General features: G+C 53.1%; 6 protein-coding genes across 6 annotated transcripts; 3 read left to right on the top strand and 3 right to left on the bottom strand.

Moving 5' to 3' along the window:
* Positions 1 to 243: 243 nt before the first annotated feature.
* On the bottom strand, positions 244 to 2,213 carry MAA_02034 (amino acid transporter; the record flags this gene model as incomplete). Its single annotated transcript, XM_007820032.1, has 4 exons — positions 244 to 731; positions 785 to 1,540; positions 1,623 to 1,699; positions 1,771 to 2,213. The coding sequence occupies 4 exons, from the start codon at positions 2,211 to 2,213 to the stop codon at positions 244 to 246; spliced, it is 1,764 nt and encodes a 587-aa protein (XP_007818223.1).
* A 4,072-nt stretch (positions 2,214 to 6,285) lies between these two features.
* Positions 6,286 to 7,434, top strand: MAA_02035 (uncharacterized protein; the record flags this gene model as incomplete). Its single annotated transcript, XM_007820033.1, has 1 exon — positions 6,286 to 7,434. One exon carries the CDS (start codon positions 6,286 to 6,288, stop codon positions 7,432 to 7,434), a length of 1,149 nt encoding a protein of 382 aa, XP_007818224.1.
* A 388-nt stretch (positions 7,435 to 7,822) lies between these two features.
* Positions 7,823 to 9,994, bottom strand: MAA_02036 (D111/G-patch; the record flags this gene model as incomplete). Its single annotated transcript, XM_007820034.1, has 2 exons — positions 7,823 to 9,734; positions 9,801 to 9,994. 2 exons carry the CDS (start codon positions 9,992 to 9,994, stop codon positions 7,823 to 7,825), a joined length of 2,106 nt encoding a protein of 701 aa, XP_007818225.1.
* Positions 9,995 to 12,212: 2,218 nt separating this feature from the next.
* On the top strand, positions 12,213 to 16,428 carry MAA_02037 (protein kinase; the record flags this gene model as incomplete). Its single annotated transcript, XM_007820035.1, has 3 exons — positions 12,213 to 13,382; positions 13,579 to 14,206; positions 14,324 to 16,428. 3 exons carry the CDS (start codon positions 12,213 to 12,215, stop codon positions 16,426 to 16,428), a joined length of 3,903 nt encoding a protein of 1,300 aa, XP_007818226.1.
* A 1,698-nt stretch (positions 16,429 to 18,126) lies between these two features.
* Positions 18,127 to 19,475, top strand: MAA_02038 (Cell differentiation, Rcd1-like protein; the record flags this gene model as incomplete). The annotated part of the gene is made up of 4 exons (XM_007820036.1): positions 18,127 to 18,586; positions 18,633 to 18,744; positions 18,842 to 19,228; positions 19,295 to 19,475. The coding sequence occupies 4 exons, from the start codon at positions 18,127 to 18,129 to the stop codon at positions 19,473 to 19,475; spliced, it is 1,140 nt and encodes a 379-aa protein (XP_007818227.1).
* A 1,982-nt stretch (positions 19,476 to 21,457) lies between these two features.
* MAA_02039 (Glutathione S-transferase/chloride channel) lies at positions 21,458 to 23,150 on the bottom strand (the record flags this gene model as incomplete). The annotated part of the gene is made up of 2 exons (XM_007820037.1): positions 21,458 to 22,197; positions 23,096 to 23,150. The coding sequence occupies 2 exons, from the start codon at positions 23,148 to 23,150 to the stop codon at positions 21,458 to 21,460; spliced, it is 795 nt and encodes a 264-aa protein (XP_007818228.1).
* Between the last annotated feature and the right edge of the window lie 2,906 nt (positions 23,151 to 26,056).

Genomic DNA, 26,056 nt, shown 5'->3' with positions numbered 1-26,056 from the left:
TACTCCTGGACACCATACCGTCAAGGTGTGACTTGATACTTTCCATCCGTGTTTAGTTCTCGCCCGTCGTTACACCCAGACAAAGACACGACGCCAGTCAAACCGAGCGATAATCACGGGAAGGGGAATACTCGAAAACGCCTGATGCATGTACGGATCCGCATGTTGCTGGCAACACGTCGTATTGTATTATTTTTCAAACTTGTATACTGGCCAGCTTTGCACTCCAGCCAGGAGCTCCTCTTATGCCGAAACGTCCAGCGGAGACTTGCAGCCAAAAGCATTCAGCTGAGGAACCGCATAGATCTGGATCAGGTTCATGACGGAAGCATATATGCCGAGGGCACACAAGGCCATGGCGCCGAGGAAATACAGCAGATTGAAGACGTTGAGGTACCAACGGGCACCGAAGAAGCCGCGCACCCAGCGCCTGATTCCGCCATCGCGCGCCGCCAGCTCGCCGGTGCTTGGGTCGAACCCGGCTTCTCCCTCCATGGCGGACTTTTGGATCTGATAGCCTATGTGCAAAAGCGGCGGGAACGAGTACGTAAACTGCAAGATGCAGACGGCGGCCACGATGCCGGTGAAGCCGGCGAAATCGGGAATCGCTGCTCCGATTACATAGGCGATAGACCAGTAGATGGGGACGAGAGCAAACCAGATATATCGGCCTCCCTTGCTTTCCAGCGGCGGAGCCTTGAAAAATTCGACAAGAATGTTGTTATAGAGCACTGTCGTCATCTGTTAGCATGTGGCTGCTACACATGAAAAAAGGAATACACACCTTTGATACCAATATTGCCGTAGAGCGTAGCCGCAATCAGAGCGGATACAATGGCCAGGGAGTTGCCTGCTGTTTGCAAGCCGTACGCAGATATTCCCAGATAGGCAGGCGTCTGCACGTACTGGCCCTGGAAGCCGTACATGAAGAGCCCGTACAGCATGTAGCAGATGTAGATGAAGAGCTGGGCAGACCACATGCCCTTGAGAAAGTCTCTGGGGCGCCTGATTTCGGCCATGAACTCGGGAAAGATCATGGATCCGCCGTACGAGTACACGGCTTGCATGGCGCCGTTGAGCGAGGCCGCAAAGTTGCCAGAGTCAGGCAGGGCCGCGCTGTGCTGGACGGGGGGGTACGTTCCGTTGACGGGGGTGACGAGTGCCGGATCGATGGAATAGCCCGCCGACGAGGCGGACGCAGAGTAGAGAGGCGGCGTGTGGGCGGCGGCGCCCATGGTGATGAACATGATGAGCAGGTTGATGAAGACGGCCACGTTGGCAAGCCAGGTGAACTTTTGCAGGGTCCGAATCTGGCCCAGGACGAAGCCGGCGAGGGCCCAGACCAGGCAGCAAATAGCATAGCAGAGCTTGAATTTTACGGCTTCCGACAACGCTTCGCCGTTGGATATGATGATGGCGCCGACGTTGCAGATAAGCTGGATGGCCTGAAGGATGTTGAACAAGTAGCGGCACCATGTTCCGTAGACACGGAAGCCTATGTCTCCGAATGACTTGATGGGAAACTGAAATGAATCAAGGCCTGGACCGATTAGTTGAGCTTGTCGGAACCAATAGACATGAATTGATACAACCATCTTGTAGTTGAGGATCAACCTACTTACCCATGAAGCAATCCCACAGCAGATATCCAGAAAACCCCGCCATGAATCCAAAGACAGTATACAGAGCGGTACCCGGTCTATTCGTGTCGTGTTAGTTGCCGTCTCGTCAAGTTCTCGAAACCATGTTGGCTCATCTCATGACACTCACCCCCAACCAGTCGTTGCGAAAGCATAGGGCAAGCCAAAGGGACCCAAAATATCGGTAGTGATGAGGTAGAAGATAGCACCGGTCCCAGCGGTTCTCAGGGCCCTCGAGGCGTTTGTCCACTCCTCGTCGGAAATAATCTTGCGCTGCTCAATGTCGGACGTGTTCAGATCAGAGCGAGTGGCAACGTCGGTAGGTCCCGTTTCAACCTTTTGCAGATTGGGGACCAGATAATACAAAAGCGACTTTTTGCCCGCTGGCCTGGGAAGTGCATCCTGTTCCGCACGAGTGATTCGCGCATAGTGTTGGTATTCTTGGAACGAGACGTCTGGGTCGTGAAGACGTCGCATACGGGGGGGAGTTGCGAAGCTGACAGGGTCAGCCTTGTCGTCTTGTCCAAGTCGGTGGGAGTTGTGATGCTCCACGACTTTTTCAGAATTCTCCATCTTGTCAATGAGGTTGTGACTTGTGACGAGGGATTGAGACTCAAGAGTAAAGAGTCAAGACGGCGCGTGTCGTGGTCCGGGGCCCCGGCGACGAGACGCCTACATATATACTGCCAATTTAACCGGCCGGCGTCGTCTCAATTGTCTGATGCAGCTTCGGTGATGGTCCTGGAGTTGGTTCGGGCCAAGATTCGATCTTGTGGCGGAGGCGTGCCCTCCTCGGCGTCACTGGCGAATATTCTGCAGGAACTTTTTGTTCCTTCGACCAAGCTTCTCTTGTGGCGGCGCTGGTTCGGCCACACCTCCAAGACCGGCATCAAGGTGCCGATGTGACCAAGTCTATATGGTACACGAGGCTCGTCACCACGATCAAGGTATCAATCAGCCCAGTTCTTGGACAGAGGGCCCTCGCATGCCGTCCGAGCCGAGTCCTCTCCCACAAAGTGGATGTCGTATCGGTTCTAGTCCCATATGATATAACTACTCGGTACTACCCTGCTCTTCGAAGACAAGGTTGCTTGAACCTTCAGAGCCACCGCTGTGCCGGATCGGTGTTATTGGGCGAGGGTTTAGGCTTATCTGTTTTGCTTGTAAACAGGAGCATCAAATTGTTCCAATGGAAACGTTTCGAGACGTCAAATAGGCCGAGCAAGAGTTCCACTCTCGGGTCTCGGGGTGTGTCTTGCCCCAATAACCCTGGCAACCTGGCAGGGTATCGTGAGCGCCACGATGCCGTCCGAGAATGACTAGGGTACGGCTCTTCCGAGCAGTAAGGATCAGTGTTAAGTAGTAGTAGTAGTACTACCTGTCAAATTGCCTGGTCCCGCGTTCCTGTGGAATCGTCTCCCGTCTCTATTAGAAACCTGGGGTAGGCACAAGAAGTTAAGGGAGGAGCCCTGTGACGGCTTGAATTAAGGCGCAAGGATTCATGAATCTAATCCCCAATGATGAAATGCGGGGAACCCAGATTGCAGGTCGCCGTCTTTCCACCTTGCACCTTGCACCTTGCACCTTCCACCTTCCAACTTCCTAGCACCTTCCAACTTCCCAGGCTCGGGTTATCGGCTCGACAGATGGATTCTTGTGGAGCAAAAGGAAACGCCTCAATGCCAACAGACGAGAGCTCATGGGACGAAACAACAGCCACATCCGCATGCTGCCCCCGTCTCGGCCAAGGTCACTTGGAAGCGGCGAATGTTGGCAGTCCTTGTGGATCAGACAGATGACATGAGGCGTTTGCATCCTCGCCAAAGGGGAAATGGCTACCGACGGTCCAATGGGAAGGATATCGTCGGGGAATTGCGACTTTTCGTCTTTTTCGCCGGCTTCATCATGTTGATGAGAGCCAACACTTGTTGCGCGAGGCGTCCCAAAATCGTCATCACACAATCATACTTGCGCAGGTTTGGCCAATAACACACACGTTGCTTTGTGTTGTGGATTTTCTTAGACCGGGCACTCAGAGTCATGGATGTAGAGGTGAGGCCAAACTCATACGAGTCCACGTCTAAGTCGCTTCTCCGAGACGAGGCCTGACGGAGATCTCCGCAGGCTCTCCGGCTTTCGGTTGTATATACCCCGGCGACTCGGAGGCACGCCGGCCGATTGGTTTGTAGGAGGAAGTCATCTTGGTGAACAGCTCGGGGCGCCAACGCGTATCGAAAGCAAGTTGAGTCAAGGGTTGTAACTTGTAAGTGACCAAGGATACTCGTATCCAAGTGCGTTTGCGAGCCCCGGTCTAACCGTGTGAAAACGTGTGAGTTTCTCATATTCAAGGGACCAGGCAAGACCTGTATACCAGCAGTCTCGAAACACATCATCTCCCAACGCGAGATTCCTCCAAATGCCGTAGTATGCAGCCACAGCAGGCCCCTCGGAGATGTCATTCATGCAATCCAGAATCGCAAAAACTGTAGGAATAACTCATCCTGCGCATCCTGATGCTCAACCGCCAATCCTCGTTGATCGTCCATAAGCTGGGGTATCCCATTGCATAAGCGGCGTACACACTTGGCCGAGTCGCGCCGGACAAAGAGCCGAACAGCGTTGCGAGTACCGTAAGCAGTTGAAAACAAATGATGGATCGGCATATCCATGCATAGCGCCAATAGATGTGGCCTGTCGTGTTGATTCGGCTTGTAAGTTATTGAACATGTGGAACTCGGAATATCTGAGCTTATGATTTCTCAGGATGTACGTACTATTTCGCCTCTGGGGCGAAACTTGAAAGCTAGACTATGCTCCTCCGTACATGTTGCCGTATTGACAGCCCCGAATGCCTCCCTGACGCCTTCCATGTCATCATGTTGATTTTCCTGCATGGTGTTATTTGGACAACCCACCCATCTGACGGTTTGATTCCAGGGGGGCTGTGGATTTTTACAGACATGTCCTGGCTTGTTTGCTTATTTTTGGTACTTTGCACCAAAAGTATAACTTGGTGACGGCGGCTTCGGGTCAGGGGAAGATATGCAGGCATGTTGTTCAAGTACACTGATGCTCTGGCGCAAAACATCTTGGCCAATCACACTCCAACGTCACAAAACTATCTGTATGTCTGATCGGATACATTTTGCTTACTGCATACTCTTATTCCCACGAGTCCGGTAGGAAAGCGTGGAGCAAGCCGGGAGTAGTCACTACATGGCGTCCAAAGCACTTATAGGAGACATCTGCGAGCACTCTCGAGTATCCTCCTTGAATGATCAATTCTCCCATTTGTGCAGGCACTACTTCATAGAATCGAGCTGAAAATACAAATCATGCATTTTCAAAGCCCGTGGTTAAAAGTGTTTTCTCTCCACTGAATTCCCGTCTCTGGTGAGCCGAACGGGGACTTCATCGTGGCCTTGGTAAGAGGCCACCTGTTCCATCTTGATCAAATAAATAGCTCTGAGCCAAGCCGTTCTCATCATATCTTTCCGAGATTGGGAAAATTGAGCTTCAGTTCTGCTCCACCACTTTTGGCGTGAAGCTGCCCCGGTCTTACTGGACAAGCCCAACTTCTCGCCATGTCTTGAATTGGAAACAAGAACACCCCAGCCTACGACTTGAAGATGAAAGTTTCATGGCAAAAGTCTTCAGTTGAAACTTGCAAAAAAAAAAAAGTCATGCCCAAGTCCAGCAACAGGGACATCTTGGCCGGCCGCTTAACGAGGAGCCATGTTTCTCCGTCCACAATACGATATGCAACGAGGACGATGCCTGTTTCTAAAAACTGATCCAGAAACCTGGAGTCAGACTAGTACTAATCAAGGCAAATTGCTTCTGTGGAGAGCAGGGCTGACAGGCGTCGGGATGCCATTCAATGTTACGCCAGATGACACCTAACAAGCCCATCCGATTCCCAACAAATCCACATCGTCACCACACCCAAATGGCATCTTTTACCGACTCTAGGCCTTCCTTCACTTCTGCTCTCATCATCATGTTCCCGCCTATCAGTCCCAAGATCAAAAGCCCCCCGGGCGACCAAAACTCAAGAATGAAAGACGACAACGACAAGCCCCAGCGCAACCACAGCCAATCTGCAAGGTCGCGGAAATTACAACATTGAAAAGCTTATCACAAGACCAGGGGTCCCTTCAACAATTGTCCATCCAGACCAACGACAGCCCTGCAAGTTCCGCAATTCCCGCCATCTCAGGCACTAGCTCAAGCCCGTGGCTGACCTGGGCTGAACAAGGCTGCTTTTCCTCCCGCAGCGAACCTCGCCTCGATATCAAAGAGAGAGCGGCTGAAGTCGCATTTTTACCGAGCACAAGGCCAGAGGATACGAGCACACAGGATGGAGAATGGAGAGCCCGTGGTTTTCCTGTCCACAGCCGTGGTCAGTCCTGCCGCGTCGGGAGAAACTGCAAGAGTCGCGACGTGCATCAGATAAACAGGAAAAGGGAGCCGTCCACCAACCTCATCATCAGCATCCTCTTGTTCTGTCTCTTCTCACCAGGAGCACATTACGGATTCCCTCGTCACTACTTTCAGATCTACATTCCGTCGCGGCAACCGTCCCGTTCGTCGGCCTACACAAAAGTCGGGCGATACCACGCGCAAAAAGCAGGCACGAGGAGGCATGATCACCGCAGGCTTCGTCGCCGTTGCCCTCGCCGGGCTGGCCTCGCTCGCCGAAAACGCAGCCCCCTTCCAGGCCCCCGACACGTACTCTCTAAACGGCGCCGGCCTGGCCAACGGCTTCGACGGACTCGCCGCCCGCGACGACGAGTGCCTCGCCAGCCAGGCCGCTTGCGGGACGGGCTTCTGTATGCCCCGGGGAGGATCCTGCTGCGACAGGGTCAGAGGGACGTACTGCGACGTCGGGTTCTACTGCTACCCGCAGGGCTGCTGCCCCAGCGGCAAGGTCTGTCGCGGCAGTCCCACGGACGGGTGCGCCTCGGGAAAGCAAGAGTGCGGGAGTGTCTGCATCGCCGGCTCCAGCGTCTGCTGCAACCCCGGAGCCAGCTCCGACAATGTCTGGTGCGAGTACCCGAAGACCTGCGGCGCCGGCGGCAAGTGTGTCGGCAGGGCACTGGTGACGAGCGCCTCGGCCGTGCCGTCGTCCACCTTGTCTTCCCTGGGGATCGCCGATGCCACTGAGACGGGGGGCAGTTCGGCCAAGGCAACCGGTGACAGTGGAGATGGCAGCAGCAGCAGCAGCAGCAACGACAATAGTAGCAGCAAGAGCGATAAGAAGACCCCCGTGGGAGCCATTGTCGGCGGCGTTGTCGGTGGTGTTGCCGCCATTGCCTTGGTTGGCGTCGGAATCCTGCTCCTCCTCCGTCACAAGCGGAAGCAGAAGGATGCTGCGCCGGGCCAGAACATGCAGCCTCCTCCTAATCAGCCTCTCATGCAGCAATACCCTCCCCAGACCTCGCCTTACGCGGCAAACGTCTCTCCTGCCCAGGGAATGGGATACCCTCCTGCCCCCCCGGGCTCTCCTCCTCCTCCTCAAGGATACTACAACGCTTCTCCGCCGCCGGGACAATACTCTCCTTCAATGGCTACTGGCCAAGTCAGCTCGCCGACCGGTACATACTCAACTTCAACTGATCCTCGAACTGGTGCTCCCACCGTCAGCCCAGTTGGGTTTGCGACTGTCAGTGCTACGCCTCCTCCTCCTCCTCCCGCCAGCCAGGGACGCAATGGCAATGAGAAGCCCGTTGTTTACGAAATGTCTGCAAAGCCGGGCGACGACCACCGCGGCAATATCCACGAGCTTGGTTAAGCGCATCGACACTAAAGGAGGACATGGTGACGGACCATCTAAAGTCAGATAATAAGGCACCGCTATGGCGTTGAGGCGCTTCGTTGTGTGTTGTATTTATTGGCATGGAGCATTTACTAGAATGAGGTAGGGGCGCATTTCATGCTGATGTTGAATGGCCAATTTTTTGGCAACTTTGTAGTATAATACATAAATAACTCATGAACGTATTCAACACATGCCGTCATATCTACTCGGATACTACCATGGGTCTGCATCCACAGCAAGATGCCAAGTGTTGATACGTTAGGGCAGTCGTAATTAAACCAGCTGATTGAATAGAGTATATTGCACATGTCGTGATGCTTCCAAATGGTATCCTCCCTGATTCATTACGTCATCTGCGCGTTTACTCGCTATCGCTATCTCCAAATATTGCTTTCAACACATCAGCATTGGCTACTTTCCCTTCGACAGCATCATTCTTCTCTGGATTAACCTCCACCGGTTGCTGTACTGGCGTTACAGCCCCTGATGACGTCGGTGCTTCTACAGCCGGAGGTGCTGAAACAGAAACATTCAAATCAGACATAGACCATTGCGTTGGCATCGCCCGACTATCGCTTCTGTTTGGCGTCGATGAGGTATTATCTGATTCGCGATCCGGTGCAACATGCGCAGGGGCGCGTACATTGAACCTCTTACAGAGCAGCCTTGTTGGGTAGAAATCTCCCACGGAGCGCGTCATGTGTCCAAACATGCCTAGGACAGCAGCTTCTTCAGCTGCATCTTTACTCTTTGGTTCGGGCTTTGACAGTAAATCTGTCCGCGTCTTGTCATCGCTTCCGTTGCCGTTGTTGGATGATGAATTAAGAACCGTCTTTGATGTAGTGAATCTTGACGCCATGAAACCCGTCATGGGCTTAAAGATCCTGGCGCAGTTGTAGAATTCATTCATTTCTCGAATATATTCCTCATCTGTCGCTCTCGGCGCTTTATCTGGGAGATCTTGCCCAGGATTCGCCTGAGACATCAAGTACTTTCTGTAGCGGCCACGCTTTGCCTCGTCATCTGCATATGGCCCAGCCGAGCTGCGGGATAGAGCTGCCGCTGCGGTTGATTGGTCCAGTTTGGGAACTTCTTTCCATAATGCCTGGCGTCTATCATCTTCTGACAGTGGGGTGTGACCTTCGGGGAGTTGGCCCAAACCAGGCGGGAGATGCTTATTTCCAGATAGAGCCGCCAGCTTATCTCTTGAGGAGGAAGAAATGAAGTCGAAGACAGACTTGCCCGGGAGGGCAGTCTCACCAAGAAGAGCTGCTCGAGATCTCGGGTCCAAGGTAGATGCTTTTGCAGCATCGGCAGTTGAAGTGTATTTAGAAGAATCCCCCATATTCAACGGGTCTTTGGATGACTTCCAACCCTCGGGAACGGGAGGTGGCGCGTATTGTGACAGAGCAGCCGCCAAATCCTCTACGACTTTTGCCAGGACGAACCCATCTAGTGGGAGCCGGCCATCATGACATCGGCGGAGGTTGTGTCCAGCCCTCGCTGTCTTTGATAGAAATACTGGCGCTTTTTTAAGAGACGGGTTCACTGCAGCCGTAGCTTTCTTCTTCTTCTTCTTTTCCCCTCCCATAACGCGATTGTATCTTATCTTGGGTCCCATCTCATACGGGTCTTCTTCATCCGAGCCGGTGTCGTTGAGCACACCAACGCCAAAAGCGCCCCTTTGAGATTTCGCTTCCTTTTTTCTTGCAGAAAAAAAAGACGGTCTGCCGTTCTTGTCCAGTGCGTCGTCATCCTCATTATCCTGGTCTGAATCGCCAGTCTTTCCCAGACTCTGCAACCTCGCGCCGCCTTGGTGTCCCAGACCCATTCTATCCGTTTTTCGAACAAATTGTATCATTTGAGCATCGTCGGGAGCAAACAGATACATCTTGTTGTTGTCGGACACAACACCGCTCTTTCCCACGTCGAGTCTGGCACCCCGTCGAATCTTGGGTCCAATTCCCTGGCCATCTTTCCAGCCCATTCTGCGTAACAGCTGTAGTCCCTTTGTGTCTCCGGATGATTTGAATAGTCCCATAAGCCCGCTAGCGCGCATTTCATCCTGGGTGGACGATCCCAGCCCTGCAAAGGCTTGCGAAGTTTGGAGTTGCTGTGCTTCCGCTGCATCCTCCAGGTCTTCCTCGTCCATGTACTCCTCGGCTCTTTGTTGGATTGTGATTGATGCTGTATCATCTTTGCGACGGTTCGAGCGGCTGGAGACAAAGGTAGACGGCGTCCATCCCTCTTTGGAGCCCACAGTATTGAAATAGCTGTGGAATGATGATTAGATTTGGACGTTGAATTACTGCCGCGCTACAGCTCCAATTATCACGTACCCTGCACTCCAACCGCCTGTAAAGGCACCGTGAAGCCGTCTTCTGCCCTTTTCGTCCCTCACGTCTTGTTTCCACAGAGGCAAATATGAGCCATCGTCGCGCGAGTCGGTTTCGTCGGGCAGAGGCGTGCCAAAAAGAGCGTACGGGGCGTGAAGGTCTGCCTCAAACGTCGACCGAGAGCGCTTGTACGACATGGTGGCTCCGGGGCCATGAAACTTCCATCAGGCTTGTTCGCTATTGTGTCATGACCTTGAAAGTCTGCTTATTAGAAAAGGTGACGATGCGACGGAGGAGCAAAGTTGTTGGACATTTGGATGCGTGTTATCGATAAGCGACAGTGGGCTGCCGGCACTAGTACTTGCTATTACCCACCGGGGCACCTGGCACCTGGGCAGTTGGCAGGTACCTAGCAGGTACCTCGTGGGTTGGACAGACTGGTAATGTCCCCTGGTGAGCGGACATGTTGAAACAGTGAGACTTCAATATTAATGGTAGTCTCTACAAAATAGGCCGGTGTTGGTCAGAAGGATTTTGTCTTTTGGTCACAAAATCTGGCCCAATGATTTTTTTTGATTGGGCAAGGACACATCGAAGCATATACGCCATAATAATCCACGGGTCAAACACACGAGGCTGGTCTGATCCATTCATCTCCATCCACCTTGCCTCACACGGCGACATGATGCGTCTAATGCATGACGCGAGAGAACAAAGGTCCAGGGAAGTTTAGCTGGTGTGTGGAGGCGAGGCCTCTCATTGCCGACTGGGCAGTAGTACTACTACTCCGTACTACTAGTAGTAATTGGCATTGGATGCCAAGACCCGGAGATACGACTTTGTCGACGTGCCGCTCCAGTGTTGCATTCAGGGGCATTCCAACAAGCGGCGACTGGGCTGGTTGTACGATGACGCAAGGGCTTTCGTGTACAAACTTGACTTGGCGAAAACCTTGACTTCGGTCAATGTCTCTGCGAGGCCATGATAGCATCGTCATGTAGTTGTTGATTACATGTACGCATGCATCTTGCACTCCATGGCACTTGGACTGCTTATACTAGTATCAAATGAACCAGACTTAATCCGTCGAGCAGTCAAGGACGCGGTGCTTGGACTGGGTACGGGGTCGGTACGGGTCCTGGCGACTGGGAGTCGTCAATCAGCAATTTCATCTTGTCAAGTCGGTGCCGAGGACCAGGGCTGGGTGCCAATTTGTCGAACAAAGCAAGGAGGACATGGCGGCCCCCAACGGCCAAGCGTCATCAGACGTTTGCACATGTAGCATCCCCAATCCAGCCAATGCCCAACCGTCGACGCGGGACAAAGAAGGAAAAAGGAGAGAAAGAGAAAAAGAAAGAAGCAAGAAGCAAGAGAAGAGCGATTGGCTGGTTGGCTGGGCCGGGCACGAGTGCGTCCATGATCCATTCAATGCTGCGTTTGCCCACATGCTCTGTGCTTCACGAGAGCAAGAGCCAATGCCGCCGCCCCTCGTGTCGTCGGTTGCGCAGCATAGACCAGTTGGCCGTGATTGAACGAAGGCCGTTGATGGTCTTGAGTATCGTGTCTTGTCTTGTGTGCTCCATATTCGCCTCTTCTTTTTCCAGCTCTGACATATCGTGGTCGGCTATTTGATATTCCCGCTACCCAGCATTTCGAGGTCGCTGCTCTGTAATCTTGTCTGACCAGGACCCCGGGCAGTGCCTCAACTTATCCCACGGTCGGCAGCTGATGCCTGCATCGATTTACCAACACGGCCAATTCAAGATGCCCAGGTCCTGGGAGGTCTTGTCAATCAAGGCGCACATCGGCAGACCACGCCAGATCCGACGGCCCGTCGAGTGTCGACATGATGGACAATACGTTACACTGTGAATACATACGGTCAATACGTTGCACACACGGCCAGACAAAGCCTAGGACGGATCAAGCCACTGTCCCAAACAGCTCTGGAGCTCGTCTGTGTGGCCGCGATTAGCACATGCATCAATTAATGCACTGCGCGCCCGGGTGCCGTTATTTTGGAGACACAGCAGCGCCCCCCTGTGCGCATCGCTCGCGCCTTGAATCGTACGGCGCATTGAGTTTGGCACCGTTGGCTGAGAGAAATCTAGATCTCGGCAGCTGTTTACAGCGTCTTTTTTTTTTTTTTCCTGTTCCTTTGTCTGTTGCCCTTTGAAGATTTGTAGTCGCGCTTTCTTTTCTCTTCTTTTTTGCTCCTCTGTCGGTCAGTTGCTGTGCTTTTTTTCCTCTGCTTCATCTTTGGTCCGCCTTGTCACGACATCTGGGCCATTGACGATAGTCGCATCACCAGCAACCAGACTAGGCATCACATCGACTTTCCCTGGCTACCAGCGCTTGAGATTACTCGGCACTTCGTACTCCCTGGAGCCGCCCGATTCTGTTGCCCTAGCTGCCATGGCTACACACCATAACCGCTCCGCAGCCTCTCCCTCCGTGTTGTCGTCGTCGTCTCGCAATGCCAATGGAGTGAATGGACTGACCCCATCCCGGTCCCAATCCACCAGGTCCACGTCTGGGCGATCCCAGCATTCAGCACGCTCTTATTCCTCGTCACCAGCAGCAACCGCTTCGGCATCCGCATCAGCATCTGCTACTCCTCTTGCTTCTCCTGCTCGCTCCTCTCGACCCCCTCTGTCCGCATCGTCGGGAGCCTCAGCCTTTGCCGCTGCTGCTGCTGGTCCTCGTCTGCCTGCCGCCTGCTCGCTGCCAAAGTCAGCCTCCAGCTCAGACTCCACAGCGACCAACACTCCCGTCGTCTCCAGGTCCTCGTCCCGGTCCAGGTCCAACTCCAACTCCAACGCCAACTCGAGGAGCCACGTTCGAAATCACAGCCAGGATCTCGGTCACGGTCACGGTCACGGTCAAAGTCAAGCCAAGAACCAGAGCCCGCGTCACAGTCTCCAGCGTGTCCCTACCAACGGCACCAGCCACCAGAGCGCTGCCACTGCTGCTGCCACTGCCGCTGTTGCTGCCGCCGTTGCTGCCCGCTCCACCGGCTCCCAGCAGCATCTGAGCCATCATCACCCGCAGCAGCATCTCCAACACCAGCGTCATCGCCATCACCGCCACGCGTCCACGTCGTCCACTGCGTCCTCTCGCCCTGTCCAGGATATTCTCCCCCATCATGACTATGAGACTTCACACCTAGCATCCTATTCTCATTCAAAGCGCAGCTCCAGCGGAGATCGCACGTCGCTCCCGTCCACGACAAGGGGCGCTGTCGCCCCCCCCGAGTCCCCTTCCGTCTCCTCGTCCCAAGCTGCTGCCCGATCCATAGCTCGCCAGGCCAGCACGCGCTCCTCATCCCAACGACACCATCACCAACCCTATCCCTCGAGCGACATGGCTCCCTCCGCCGTCGCTACCAACAATGGCAGTCCTTCTGCTCCCCCTTCCTCCCATGGCGCCTCCGACCCTCACCATCAGTCACACTCTGCCAGCAAACAGACCCGGTCACGCACTACTATTCCCGCCCAATCGGGGAAATGGATTCTTGGCAAGACAATCGGCGCAGGCAGCATGGGCAAAGTCAAGCTTGCCCGCAAGGAAGATGGCAGCGAACAGGTTCGTCATGACGTCCCCTTCTTTCCATAGTTTCCCATGTTTTCTGTCGATTTCCTCCTCTGTCTGCTCCTCCCCGAATAAATGTTCCTCGGCTGTCTCGCCTTGTCGTTGGATGCGCCCGTTTGGGCATCCACCAATCGACCCCCCCTCTTTTGTATCGCAATGCTCTGACCGCCTTGTCTTGTCCCCTTTACAGGTTGCTTGCAAAATAGTCCCTCGAGGCTCGACCGAAGAACATCAGAATCGTGCGGACAAGGAGCGAGCCGACCAGTCCAAGGAGATTCGAACCGCCCGCGAGGCTTCTATTGTCTCTCTCCTCAATCATCCCCACATTTGCGGCATGAGAGATTGGGTCCGCACCAACTACCACTGGTACATGCTGTTCGAGTATGTCAATGGCGGCCAGATGCTCGACTACATCATCTCGCACGGCAAGCTCAAGGAAAAACAAGCTCGAAAGTTCAGTCGCCAAATCGCCAGTGCACTAGACTACTGCCACCGAAATAGCATCGTACACCGCGACCTCAAAATCGAAAACATATTAATTAGTAAAACTGGTGATATTAAAATCATTGATTTTGGTCTCAGCAATCTCTTCTCGCCTCGGGGCCACCTCAAGACCTTTTGCGGCAGTCTTTATTTTGCTGCTCCTGAGCTCCTGCAGGCTAGAGCATACACAGGTCCAGAGGTTGATGTATGGAGCTTTGGCATTGTGCTTTACGTCCTCGTCTGTGGTAAGGTGCCATTCGACGACCAGAGCATGCCAGCTCTTCATGCCAAAATTAAGAAGGGTTTAGTAGATTACCCTAGCTGGCTTTCGAGCGGTGAGTGATCAGTTGTGCCCCATGCATACCTATACATATATATATATATTTGTATATGCGCGAATGTGCCTTGCGGCATGTCCAACAAGGTTGTCAAATTCGCTGACTCTTCCCTAGAATGTAAACACCTCATGTCCCGCATGCTGGTGACCGATCCTAAGCAACGTGCTACAATGCAAGAAGTCATGAACCATCCTTGGATGACAAAGGGCTTCAATGGACCTCCTGACAATTATCTTCCTGTCCGCGAACCACTAGTGCATCCCTTGGATCCGGAAGTTATCCACGGCATGCAAGGATTCAGCTTTGGCTCTCCTGAAACTATACGAGCTCAACTAAGCAAAATGATTGACTCCGAGGACTACCAACATGCTGTCAAGATGTACCAACGAGAACGAGAGGCTCCTCCTCCTGCAAAAGACGCCGAAAAGAAGAGAGGCTTTGGGTTCGATTTCTACAAGAGACGAAATTCTTCCAATAGCAGAGACACTTTGACCGGTCCAAGCAGCGATACCTTGCAGCTAGGACACGATCCTCTCTACGCCTTTAGTCCGCTGCTCTCTATATATTATCTTGTCAAGGAGAAGCACGACCGTGAGGCAGCTCAGCAAGTCCCTATCACGTCAAGCGGCTCACATGAGAAAGAAAAAGAGAGGGAGAGGGAGAGAACTCGGGAGCGGGAGCGGGAGCGGGAGAGGGAGAGGGAGAGGGAGAATGAAAGGGATCGAGATCATCGAGATCGAGATTATCGAGAACGTGAAAAGGGTGCCGACACTATGCCAGAGCTTGCGCCGCCTCAGGCTGCTCATACCAATGCAACTACATATGAGATGCCTGGCGAAAGGCCCACTGGGGGACGGACAAGGCCCCGTGCCCGCACTCATGGCGAAGACGATGCACCAGAGTCAGCGAGACCGCATGGGCATCCACCACCTCCTCCTGCGCCGGAAACCAAGGTCGAACAGCTGCAAAAGAAAGAAGGCACTGCGGCGGGACTGCTTCGAAGGTTCAGCACTCGGAAGCGACGAGAACCCGAGAGACTGGACAAGGATCGTTCTCATCCTCCCATGGTGCAAGTTCACTCTCCGTCTGATCCAGCACCATCACCCGCCACTCCCAAGAAGAGCTTCAGCATTCGCCGCGGTAGGCGGGACCGTGATGAACCACCAGTCCCGCCGATTCGATCAGGAAGCAGCCAACCTCAGCACAGTGCGCTACTCAGCCCCCCATTGTCCGCTCATGGCACGAGGGACAGCCGAAGATCAGGTTTAGGACGCTCTACTAGTGTTAATTCAGCGGAAATGCGTCGTCGCCAGGGCGGCAGATTACCCAAGGAGGCCGCCGCTACCAGTGGCTCTGAACAGTCTGTGTCAAATGATCAATCAGGGACGTCTCAGAGAGCCCACGCTCACTCCAGATCGGCTTCAATGCGGACTAAATCATTGGGTCATGCCCGCCGAGAGAGCATACAACGTCGTCGCCTGAGACGCGAAGGACTTCAGGAAGCTGACGTGCCTGAGGAGACGGACTATGAACCAGATCAAAGTGGCGTATCCACAGATCGACTTGACAGCGCTGAATTGGCCAAGCCAGTGTTCCTGAAGGGGTTATTCAGTGTATCAACAACCTCTGGCAAATCCGTACCGGCAATTCGAACAGATATTAAGCGCGTTCTCAAACAATTGAATGTTGAATTCACAGAGATCAAAGGAGGCTTTTCCTGCCGACACACGCCAAGCATCGATTTGAACAAGGTGCATGACCATCCCACCAGCCCTGGTCAAACTCCAGGCCACCGACGTCGCTTCAGCTTCGGTGGCTTGATGCGAAACGATGATCGAGAAGAGATTCGAGAGCTGGACCGAGAACAACGCCAACCACCGACTCCTCGAACTCCCGGTCGACCAGACCGTGATCGACCAGAGAGAGAGAGAGACCGCTCTGATCGGGATCGTTCTGATCGCGACCGCAGCTACTCCAACTCGGAGACGTCAGTGGATAGCATCCCTCGACGGAATGGCGGCACTACGAGGCGAGCACCAGGCGAAACGAGCACCCAAGTCCAAAGTGACCTTGGCGAGAGCATGGTCCTAGAATTTGAAATCTTCATTGTCAAAGTACCTCTCCTGTCACTGCACGGAATCCAATTCAAGCGGATGACAGGCAACACGTGGCAGTTCAAGAACATGGCAGACCAGATACTACGAGACCTGCGGCTCTAGATCCTCCAAAGTCGCCTCCCGAAGTGAGAAGTGCTATCTTCTGATTGAGACCATCATGTCGCACCATTCGGGCGTTTATTGATTTGGGGGGGGTGCAAGTCTGCTGAGCACACAAATCACTGTTTTGTTATGTTGCTTCTCACGGCTTGATAGCAGGACGAGTGAAGATGGTGAGCCGATGAGTAGTAGCTTGGGTACCAGACACACAGGTTCTATTTTCTTTGGGCCATGACAGCGTGGTGCCGGGCCGTAAAACCATCCACAAACAACAATACAAGCATCGTGTTTGTATAAGGGCATATTAAGCGTTTCAAACAATTCATTCATTGTGTAATATTCTTTACTCCCCTCCTCCTCCTCCTTCTCCGTTGAATGGCAGGATTCTGAGAGCACTCTAGACAACATTTGGAGTGAGAGCATATTTTTGGCACCCTAGAGCTAGACGGGTTCTAGGGTGGGATTTTTTGGTTGCGGGTTTTATTCAGATAGCATATATGGTAGTTAAATAGGAGAGGCAGATACATAGGTAATGACACAGCAGTTGATTGGGTGCTGGTATGAGCTTGTGTCCCGGGTTGATGTGCCTCTGTATGCATATGTGTGATGGGTGAGTTGGTTGAACGGCGGTTCGTTGCCCGGCTCGGGGTTCAGGAGAGGTTGTCAACGACATTGGCTGGGAAACCTGGACCAGACTACATGGCCAAACGCACAAGGGGAAATGGTGGGACAGCATCAATTGATGGATGATGCAAGACGTGAATTTTCCCGAGCCCGGGCCAAAGTAGTGCGTACTAGTCCAAAGTACAGGGTAGCCTGGCGAGTTCTACGCGGTGGATAGCAACGCATGGAGCCTGCTCCGAAGTCCCTCGACGACTCACAAGTCTCCATCATGCATTTTGGTGTTGGACTCTTGGCCGGTCGCAGCACAAGACGGCCCCAGCATGCTCGTGCTGTCAGAACCTCAGAATGCACGGCCTGCATTGGGCTGCGTCAGGCTGAGGAACATGGCGAGGCTGAGCAAGATTTCCCCAGATCTGACTGTTGATTGGCCAGGGACGGCAGTTCTTCCTGATCCGTGCGCGGGAGGGCAGGTTGTCGTCGCCCTCGGGCAGGCGCCAGGCAGGAACGGCTTTGGCTCGTGGCTTGTGCTGCTCAATCGGCTCGGCCATGAAGCGGAGCCTCAACCAGGTCAAAAGACTCAAGGCGGTGGAGCGGGCGCAGTCCGAGCACGAAGACACCACCACATCACAGCAACCCTTCAACAACCACGACGTCTCCAAGCCTGCCAAGCCTATTGTCGCATCTGCATTCGCATAGCGAGTCGTTACTCTTCTGCCCTTTCAACTATTTCTGTGTCTCCCCACTGTGCAACCTGTTGCACGACCCAGACGCGCATTGAGCTGCCCTCGCCCTCTTGCTGGTCTCAGCAAATAGCTCTCTCGCCCTTCCGTCCACAACACACAAACTTGTCTGCGTGAGACCAGCGGGATCGTCTTGAACACACCTTTTCCGAGCCTCTGACAAGTCGCTGCAAGCGCCATCATATCTCTGGTGCCGCAGTAAGCTCTGCCCCCCCCCGGAGCTTCCTGACCCGATAACTCTACGCGCGATATCCGGCATTTTTCTTCGACCCCATTCCGAAGCGAGAGATTGATTTTGAAAAGATATACCCGTCTCAACTTCGCCCTCTTGCCCAAGATGATGTCTTCGACGCACGTTTATACGCACCCCCAATACAATCCACAAGGCGACTCTAGCTGGATGCACCAGCAGGCGTCGCACCACCAGCAGAACCATGTGTCTGTTGCTCAACAACAACAACAACAGCAGCAGCAGCAGCAGCAACAACAACAACAACAGCAACAGCAACAACAGGTTCAGCAACAGCAATCGCACTTCAACCGCATGGCTGGTAATCATTCTGCCGGTGGCACTGGTGGCAATATGGGAGGCGCTCATGCCCAGGATTCCGGCCATGAGAACATCTCGGAGGATAATCGGCGCACGATGGCGTACATTGCCGATTTATTAAACGAGAACACGAGGGAGGCAGCTTTGCTAGAGCTGAGCAAGAAGAGAGAACAGGTGCCTGAACTAGCTCTGATTTTGTGGCACTCATTCGGTGAGCATTTGTCCAAGGCTGAAATGACGGATGCCCGTGAGTCGAAAATGATAGTTCAAGCTAACGGATTTGGTTGCTTTAGGGGTTATGACCTCTCTTTTACAGGAAATAATTTCCGTCTACACGCTTCTCAACCCTTCGCAGCTCACAGCTGCTGCGTCAAACCGCGTTTGCAACGCCTTGGCACTACTCCAGTGTGTTGCGTCGCATAATGATACCCGGACCTTGTTTCTGAACGGTCAGTCCACGGCTTCCAGGAGGGCCACAGTGTTGAATAATGAAGCTGACAAGGCGGACTGTAGCGCATATCCCTCTGTTCTTGTACCCATTTCTAAACACGACATCCAAGTCCCGGCCGTTTGAATACCTGCGACTAACTTCCCTGGGTGTTATTGGTGCGTTGGTGAAGAACGACTCTTCGGACGTTATCAATTTTCTCCTCACAACGGAGATTATTCCTCTGTGCCTTCGGATCATGGAGACTGGCTCAGAGCTTAGTAAGACTGTTGCCATTTTTATTGTTCAGAAGATTCTGCTGGACGATAACGGCCTCAATTATATCTGCGCCACCTACGAGCGCTTCTATGCTGTAGGCACTGTGCTGAGCAACATGGTCGCTCAGCTTGTCGAGTCCCAGACTGCACGGCTCCTCAAGCACGTCGTCCGATGCTTTCTTAGGTGAGTGACGCATCAAATCACCAGTATTTCACAAAGTGCTGTTGACTAACTGTGGCGCGAATGTAGACTTAGCGACAACGCCCGAGCTCGTGAGGCTCTTCGCCAATGCCTACCAGAACCTCTGCGAGATGCTACCTTCTCGTCTGTTTTAAGAGATGACGCTGCAACTAAGAGATGCCTTGCTCAGCTCCTTATCAATTTGTCTGACAACGTCGTGGACAACTCGCAAGGCGTTTCCAACATGTGAAGGACGAGTCAAGATGAGATTGAACTGAAAGAAAAGCACGTCGAGTTGAAAAAAAAATGCACAAAGATATCTTTCATGAGGCATTTGTAACACAAGAAACGACCAATCTGCATTTGTCACGGCGAATTTCAGGGAAGGCAGGTTTTTTTTACCGAGATCCATGGGCGAATGAGTGGTTTTCTTCGCTGGTATTATATATTTGGAGCATTTGCACAAGAGAGACTTGTGTCATGCAAGAAAACAAAAGGACGTCACAGGAGAAAAGCATGTGGCATTGTTTATACGCATTGGCTGCCATTACTTTCATGGTATAATTGGTGCTTCTTTCCGCCAAGGAGAGGTTGCTTGCAGGGAACTGGGATTACGTGGCACTTGAGAACGCTTTTTGCAGGCCTCCGGGCAACTTTGGGTTTGGCCATGATTTTATGGAATTGGAGTCGTGGTTTGAACGTGTATAATGGGCAAACTCTGGGTGGCAAAGGGCAGGTATCAGAGTATGAGCCGAGCAATTTGACTGTGGTTTTCGTGCCACGGCTTGTTCCATTCGTCTCTTCTACTTGGTGCTGAGAATACGGCTTATTTTTATGGAAAGGGCGGAGGACGGAGTTTTGGGCGTTTGGAAGGAGGATAAGGGGGACATTTGGGCTTGCGCCTGGTGTTTTTTGCTCTCCATTCAGGCATCTATCAGAGGATACGGGTCGGAGACGAGTAGCAATTGTGGATTGCGACGGGCATTGTGTATATTCAAGTTAGGCTTGACGGAATGTATTTGTATTTGCACCCGTAAGGAGAGTAGTAGATGAGCAGCCGTCTCGAGTGTTGGAGTATACATTGTGACTGAAGAACAAGACTGTCCAGCTACCGTCTGTCATGGGAATATGTTCCCACGTCTGGTACGAGGAACCGCAGCCAACGAGACACGCACGCACGTACGCACGAATCTATGCTTTGCGCACCACTCATGACCTCTTGTGGCTCGCTGCAAAGAAGCTCGCTTTGGACCATGTCACGATGGGGAAACTCTCCCGTCCCACGTCTCACCAGGAGCACCGAGCAGCTGCTTCCAGCTATCCTGGATACCCATCCAACTTTAGGTAGGCATGTATGTACGAGGTACGCATCCAGAGCCCCGAAAGCAAGCATCTACAGCGGGCTACATACAAACCGGGTTATCAATCGAAAACGAGTTGACGTCTGGCGGCTCGCATTCCCCTTCCCAAAAGTCAAAAGTCCTGCGTCAGCGGCCGCACCGCCGCCCCACGAAACAGTGAAATCCTCCGTTTCACATTCTGTGCGTTTGCCCCTCCGCGGCCTTCTACTTCGTGTCTCTGCCGAGTTGCCATGCCCAGACGGACGTGGATTTCGCCGCGTGGTGTTTGAAACTGGAAAACAGTCTGGTCCTAGGTTTCCGCCCCCCCTCCCCCTTTGCACATGTGGCTGGCGAATTGTAGGTTTTCCTGCCGCTTTTTGACGTGAGATTCCCCCCTACCCCCCATGTGTACAAAACGTGGTAGTATAATAACCTTCTTACTCATACGACCAGAGATACTTTGCACGCCCCCCCATCAGCCCTGTGGCCACGATGTGACCGGGATTCTACGAGTTCTAGACTTGTCAAGAAATGCCAAAACGTCTGGGGGTTCCCTCGCCGGCGTCTCGGTCATCTGCCGCTCAACCGTCCCCAGTGCTACGCCTGCCTGCCTATAGGAAACAAGGCAGGGGGAAAGTTAGCTTTTCCGTCAGAAAGCTTAGGGCATCGTGCCATTCGACTACGTACGCGGCATCCACGCAAGTCTACTTTGATGAATCCGGCCTTGGGCGAACCAAACAGATTGTTCTTCATTATACAACACCCTAACCTACTACCATCTATGTATGTATGTACTTGAAAAAGGTTCCCCTTGTAAACTTGAGTGTGGGGAGGGGGCGGACGCCCCGTTGGTCACGATGGCTAATGATTCGTCATCAATGTTACCATTTCTTCATGGCGACGAATAAACATAGCCGTATTGCTTCTTGGCCTCATCAACCAATTGCTTGAGCTGCTTTGCCTGTTCGGCAGCCTCGCCTACTTGGGGCGTGAGGGCTGAGGACGCCGGTGCAGAGGGAACCTGGAAGCCCCTCTGTACCGCGGGACGCTCCCAGCAACGTGCCAGCCATGCCTTGATGGACGGGAACTGGTCAATGGAAATGGTTGTGCCTCGGACGGCGTTGACCCACCCCAAGAGAGCAATGTCGGCGATGCTATACTTGCCCCGTCCCGGACCTACGACGAAGTCCCGGTCCCTGAGGCGAGCGTCGAGGATGCCGTACAGCCGTTCCGTTTCACCAACATAGCGCTGCATTCCGTAGGCAATCTTCTCCTTGGCGGCTCGTACAAAGTGGTTGGCTTGCCCCTGCATGGGACCCAGGCCACCGTGCTGCCAGCCTATCCAAGACTCTGCGCGTGTATAGTCATCATCGTCTGGGGCAAACGAGAAGAGTCTCTCCGTATCATATCGGCGAGACAGGTACGACAAGATTGCATTGCCCTCAAAAACAGCCAAGTCGCCGTGGTCATGGTCGACAATGGCGGGAATGCGACCATTCGGGTTAATGGCCGTGAACCACGGCTCCTTTTGAATATTCTGGCCGATGTTGATACCCTGGAATGTATACTGAAGCCCATAGGCCTCCTTCAACTCTTCAAGGAGGATGCTAGCCTTGTATCCGTTGGGAGTGCCTACACGTGGTCGAGGTGGACAAAGTCAGCACTCTGAACATCTCAAATGTGAGGGGTGAAGGTGAAATTCCTATTGCTCCTCCAACTCTTGGACGCCACCATCCTACATGTCTTATGTGTGTGTGTGTGAAAGCATCCTAGAGGCTGACGGGGTTTTCCTCCTCCCTGTACCTCGCCTGCCTCATCTGCACTTGCTGTGGGGGACACGGGAGTACAAGATAGGAATGGAGAAGAGCTCTACGAAGCGCCAAACTTGACATCCCACAGGGAGTGAGTGGCAGCTCATCTCGCTCGTCGTTGAGCGACAGCCGGAAGCGAGACCCCGTTGGCCTGTTTGTTGGCTCTAGTTGCTCTTGCATGCATAGCCACGAGGAAGCCAGAGCCAACAGATCCAAGGCGCATGGGACGTAGGAATGGGGGCTGCCAGGCGGTTTCATCGGCCGACTTTCAAGAAGCTAATGGCCACAGGGTCTTTTTGTCAAAGGGGAAAAGGGGACCCAAGGGGGCAACAGCCGAGCGATATCAATAACGCTCGCGATGCACGATGCTGTGGCGAAAGCAGACAGTCTAAACTCTGCTGCCCGTTGTCCACGTAGCCGTCTTCCAAACAAGCGAAAAGACGCGAGCGCAGATCCCATTTCGCAGGGTGCGCCATTCACAAGAGCTGCCTCGTACAATTTGCCCTTGAGCTGAACCAAACGAGGCGAAATGGCGGAAATGAAAAGAGAGGGGTGTGTAGATGGCCCAAGACTATTCCTGTCCATGTCATGTGCGTGGTGTTGGAGTCGGTGGGCCAGGATGCATGTAAGAGATGCCATGTTGGGCAAAATGGGCCGCCAGAGAACAGGGTGAAAATAAAAATAACCAACGCAAGGACAATGCTACAGGAATGACGTACTCCAGGTGAGTAGTTCAATGCCCTTGGAGGCAATGAGACCAGTTGGGCGCGCCATATTATTATTATGGGGGGGTGCTGATGATGCTGCTGGCGGTGCTGGCGGCTGCCACAAAAGTCGTCCGAGTCACTGGCTTGTCGTCGTTCTATTAGTTGGCCTGGTCAGAGCGATATCCGTATCGAGGCACTCGCAGGACAGCAGGGTTGATGCGTGGGTCGTTGGCCGAAGGATTCGAGCGATCGATAAGTAGACGGTGCTGTGTGCGAGGTGGGTTTGACAGCGATCTTTGGGAATTGGCGGCAGTGGTGGCTGAGTGACAAGATAATCGTGAGCGCGATTGAGTGTCCGAGGAGAACAAAACCGCAGCAGCTATATATCAAAGCAAGCAATGGCGACGAGAGCAATGTTTGGGCTGCAATCTACTGCAATTGACGTCTCAGCCGAGTGAATTGGTTTCTTTTGCAATCGCGTCATGGGAAGATTCATCAGCAACCGACGGCAGTTGATTTGTCACCAGGCAATGACGCCATTGGCTCCTTCCCTCCCCAGGGCCAATCCTGTTCGCGCTCCGGATCCGGACATAACGATTGGATCCCTCTTATGCATACTAGAGATTGGGCAAAGTTTAATAGTAATGCCAAAATCACGGCCCTGTGTCCGTTCGAGTCTTCATCTCGTCGGTTGCTGCACATGGCTGGTTGGCCTCTCCATTGTTGCCATGAACCAACATTGATCGGCATGCAGGGCATAAATTGAGTCGCTGTCCCACGTTGGTCTCGACTTGGAGAGTCCGCTGCAAGTCTACCGCGGACTTTGCTCCGGTGTCGTGCTCCAAATATCCCGCCATGGCATATCTGCAGTAGTACGGAGTACGGACAGCCTGCGACCGGGCCGCACACCAATAGAGTACGCAGAATCAACAGACAAATGAAAACCCACAAACATAGACCAGGGTCACCTCTGGTTCGCCAGCGCCATCATGCCGTCGTCTCTTATTTCTCCTGGTCCTTGCGTCTGGGGTCTCCTCTATCCGTTCATGAAAATCGCGTGTAAATTACTCTGTACCGCACATATCCATTCGCTTATGAAGACAGCCCACACTCTGTTTGATTCCCATCACGTCAAGCCTCCGGCGTGCGTCCAAATGGGTGGCAGCAACATTTTTCAAAGCCTTTGCGTCGCGCAATACCCCTGACAACGCTGCAAGATGGCTGCTGTGTACCCTCAATCCAAGTCTAGCGCCGAAAAACGTGGTTCGAGAAGGCTTCTGTTGCTGCATACGTACATACATGCATACGTACATGCAGCGTCTGACAAGAAACAGGCTTGAGGCGCACGGCAGATTATGTCATGAGTGCCGTCAAGTTGACCAGCGCAAGCGAGGACGGGCAGGTCAGTTTGCGCGCCTCTTCCTTCGTGTGAGACCAGCAATACTCCGTACTACCGCAGTCTTGTCACTTGTGCATGCCGCTTCGAGCTTTTACCATGCACACATCGCATCCATCTGATGCTGGCCGAGATGCTAATGAAACCGGTCGCATCCTCCACGTTGAAACGTGGCCAGCGTTGCACTGCAGTGTAGTAGGCGGGGGCCAACACCCATGGATGACATGTCCAATATTGGTCCTTTTGAAGCATAGCATGTCAAACTGGAGAGGCAGGCACATCATCTTCGTACGTGGTCTGAGACATTGTTCTGTCATGGCTTTGTAATGGTCCCTTTCTATCTCCGTCCATGCCTGACAGTACATTGCAAACAGTCCCGTGCACTTGGATAAATTCCGCCGTGAGGAATGGTCAAGCCGAATATTGACTTTCGTTTCGCCAGGTTGAGCCTACTCACCGGCGCGAGTGGGATATTATGCCCCAACTCTAGAATACAAGAGCATGAGGGAGACTGGGACGAATAAACGTCTGGTGACCACAATTGCCGGCCTTCCGAATGATTCCTGTTCTGTCGTAGGGTATCCTTCTAGTGCGCTTCTTTGCACGGAGGACGCCGTTGTGTAGCTTCAATGCCGTTGTTGCCTTGACGGAATGTAGCCCTACCATGCTTCGAGTCCCTCAAATTGACTTTGTTGGTTGGAAGAGCAAGCGGCACCACCACCATCAGCTGCGCGCCCAGGCCGCAGGTTACAGCCGGCTCTGGGGAGGCATGGTATTTGTTGTTGCACCCCAGAGATCTGGGAAACTCTGCCGTAAAGAAAGTTCAAGGAGACAACGAATGTGTAAGACTTGTACAGTATTATGAGAGTATGGTCAGATGCCCCAATTGTGACAAATGCTAAACTTTCTTTCGTCCGGGTTGTCACTCACAAACTCTTGTCTCGGTGTCGCCTCGTGTGCGCCACTTCTGTTGCTCCATTGCCGTCAAATGCTGTGATATGGTTCTGACTCAGCCTGAACCAGCAGAGAATGCTGCTCGGCACGCTTCGGCAGATGCTGTAACAAGCCTTCATCTATTCTTGCCTAGGTCAGTCGTCAGACCAGACGCGGCAGCCACTTGGAGACCATCGGGCATCGGCACCACAGGGATCTCAGCAGTTTTGTTGTATGTATGATGAGCTCAGGCTTCCTACCGGCCGACGAGGTTGAATGAATGGAATATTCCGGACTACAGCTTCCAACTACCAGAAATCTGGCCGTGGCAGAGAATGACAATCAGCTTCGTGGAAGCTCGCTTCTGATCTGGCATATCCATTGCTTCATACAAGGACGCTTGTGGCTTCAGAATCATCGATCACAGGATAAGTCCCAGTCCGGATGTCTACTCCGTACTCCGTAGCGATATCCGAGACAACACGAAAGGGGACCATGGGGGGAGGCGTGCAATTAAACCAACTCTACTTCTTATTGTTGATTGGAGGACGTTGGTGAAGTAGCTGTGGACCTATCCTCGGAGGAGTTGGTCGGTCTTGCAAAGTCAGAGTGCAGGTCCGCCCCGCAACCATGGATAACTATAC

This window comes from Metarhizium robertsii (assembly GCF_000187425.2).
Source record: "Metarhizium robertsii ARSEF 23 chromosome Unknown MAA_Scf_1, whole genome shotgun sequence".
Taxonomy (NCBI): Eukaryota; Fungi; Ascomycota; class Sordariomycetes; order Hypocreales; family Clavicipitaceae; genus Metarhizium; species Metarhizium robertsii.
Note: the sequence above shows the minus strand (reverse complement) of the source record. Positions and strands in the feature narration are given on the sequence as shown.